General features: G+C 36.2%; 1 protein-coding gene across 1 annotated transcript in view; it reads left to right on the top strand.

Moving 5' to 3' along the window:
* LOC107590308 (very-long-chain enoyl-CoA reductase-like) overlaps window positions 1-2,173 on the top strand; it is a gene marked incomplete at its 3' end in the record, with an annotated part of 4,087 nt that extends 1,914 nt beyond the window's left edge. The window contains exons 2-10 of the mRNA XM_016279016.1: window positions 542-681; window positions 753-868; window positions 971-1,076; window positions 1,283-1,355; window positions 1,435-1,478; window positions 1,612-1,669; window positions 1,751-1,839; window positions 1,930-1,975; window positions 2,151-2,173. Of these exons, the coding sequence (XP_016134502.1) occupies window positions 542-681; window positions 753-868; window positions 971-1,076; window positions 1,283-1,355; window positions 1,435-1,478; window positions 1,612-1,669; window positions 1,751-1,839; window positions 1,930-1,975; window positions 2,151-2,173 (695 nt within the window). The remainder of the gene's footprint in view (window positions 1-541; window positions 682-752; window positions 869-970; window positions 1,077-1,282; window positions 1,356-1,434; window positions 1,479-1,611; window positions 1,670-1,750; window positions 1,840-1,929; window positions 1,976-2,150) is intronic.
* Between the last annotated feature and the right edge of the window lie 6 nt (window positions 2,174-2,179).

Genomic DNA, 2,179 nt, shown 5'->3' with positions numbered 1-2,179 from the left:
CCCTTCTAGCTTGTGTTGATCTGCCTCTACTTTTGAGTGCAACTCCCACATCTCAAAATCCAACAACTAGTACATAGAACCAAGTCTCCGTCCTTTTTTCTTTTTTGTAATCTGTTGCAATCGGTTGTTTCTTCATGACAGTTTCAGTGTTACAGCTCAAATATAAGTCGTTGCTTTTCTGAGGTCTGTTTCTTTAGAGATAACCAAGAAAATATTTAAGGACTTGTTAATTCCTTGGGTAGAAATGGAATCATAAAAAAATATTTCATCTGCTCCATTTCCACCAATTGCTAAACCCACACACTGAATTGAGGGATAATATTCATCTAAGATAGTTTTGATAACTAACCAGATGAAGACTTGGTAGACAGGATGTTACACAAACATTGTGGATGTTCTCAGATGTGCCTTGATGTCTTGCTACCTCCAGCGCTTTTGAAGGCAGCATTTTTCAGGTTTCAGAAAGCAAGATAAGTGCTATCTGCCGAGAGCTGCTTTGATGCAAACCCAAACCTATGCTTACCTAAAACTTTAACACTAGCTATAACAAATCTAGTTCTGCGTTTGTGGTTTTTAGAAGGAAAAGCACTGAGAAGTGATGACCTGCTACAGAATCTGCCTGTCGGGACCTCAGCGACCTTGTATTTCAGAGACCTTGGCCCACAACTGGGATGGACGATGGTAAGTGATTTGCAAAATGTAATTCTGACAGTATCCATCATACAATCTTTAAAAACATGAATGATCTGCAGGTTTTTCTGGCGGAGTACATAGGTCCCCTTCTGATATATCTCCTCTTCTATTTCCGCGTCCCATACATCTATAACCACAAATACACCTTCACCTCCAGCTCTCATCATGTGGTCAAGTACATTCTTTAAAAAAATTACCTTTTTTGTTCCATGGAAGAAATAGTCATATGAATTTCGAATGACATGAGTAAATAACACAATTTGTATTTTCTCTTCAGTTTGGCTTGTGCTTGTCACTCTTTCCACTATAGCAAGAGGCTATTTGAAACAATCTTTGTGCATCGGTTTTCTAATGGCACGATGCCTCTCAGAGCCATTGTAAGGGTGAGTGTTTGGTCTCACTGGACTGGTTTTCTACTGTGTCAATTGAAAATTAAACCGAAAAGTACTTCAGGAATACAGTAAAACAATAATTTAATATCAGTTCAGTTATTTTCTGAGCAATATGACAAACTGAACAATACTATTATGATTAGGAAAACTGCAAGTGTTGAATCCTCAAAGCTGAAGCTAATTCTCTGAATTCACAGAATTGTGCGTATTATTGGGGTTTTGCAGCATGGTTAGCATACTACATCAACCATCCTCTCTACACACCACCATGTGAGTACCAGCGGAGACTAATCTCTTGAATAATCGCTTCAATTTGATTAATAATTAAACTTGTTTTAATGTTTTACAGCATATGGAGAGATGCAGGTCAACTATGCACTAATTATCTTTGTGGTATGTGATGTTTCTGGTTTAATAAACACTATAGGTTACAATAGTATCAAAAATCTGGTACCACTAAAAATCTAATATAACCTATTATGTTTGGACCACATTCTGTATTAAAGATAGATTGTTTGTTTTCAAGTTATGTGAGGCAGGTAATTTTTCCATCCACTGGTCACTGAACAGTATAAAATGTGAAGGTGGGTGTATTATATCAACTTTCTATGGCATTATTGTAGATCAGGATACTTGCGTATGACCCCATTTTTTGTTGTTTAAAGGTGCAAAATGTAGCAGGTTCCCAAATCCATCTAAAAACCCTTTTACGTGGCTTTTCTTTTTTGTTTCATGTCCCAACTACACATATGAGGTAACAGCACCATTGTCATAATCAAATATATAACACTACCTCTGCCACCTCCGACCGGTCAATCACCTCGTTGCTTACATTTTTCATCAGGTGGGTGCTTGGGTGGGCCTGTCCATCATGACCCAGTGTGTGCCAGGTGAGCAACTGCCATCAAACTTTGTGATTTTGATATATTTGATATATACTGTATAATGAGTTTAAAAAATATATATTATTTATAAATATATATTACTATTATTATAGAAAAATGTAAATGTACAATATCTGATTTATTTTCAAAAAAAGTTTTTTTTTGTTTGTTTTTTTTGCAGTGGCTCTCTTCACATTTGTAGGTTTTATT

This window comes from Sinocyclocheilus grahami, unplaced genomic scaffold (genome assembly GCF_001515645.1).
Source record: "Sinocyclocheilus grahami isolate Dianchi unplaced genomic scaffold, SAMN03320097.WGS_v1.1 scaffold126.1, whole genome shotgun sequence".
In the NCBI taxonomy this organism is placed as follows: Eukaryota; Metazoa; Chordata; class Actinopteri; order Cypriniformes; family Cyprinidae; genus Sinocyclocheilus; species Sinocyclocheilus grahami.
This window is presented reverse-complemented; position numbering and strand designations above follow the sequence as displayed.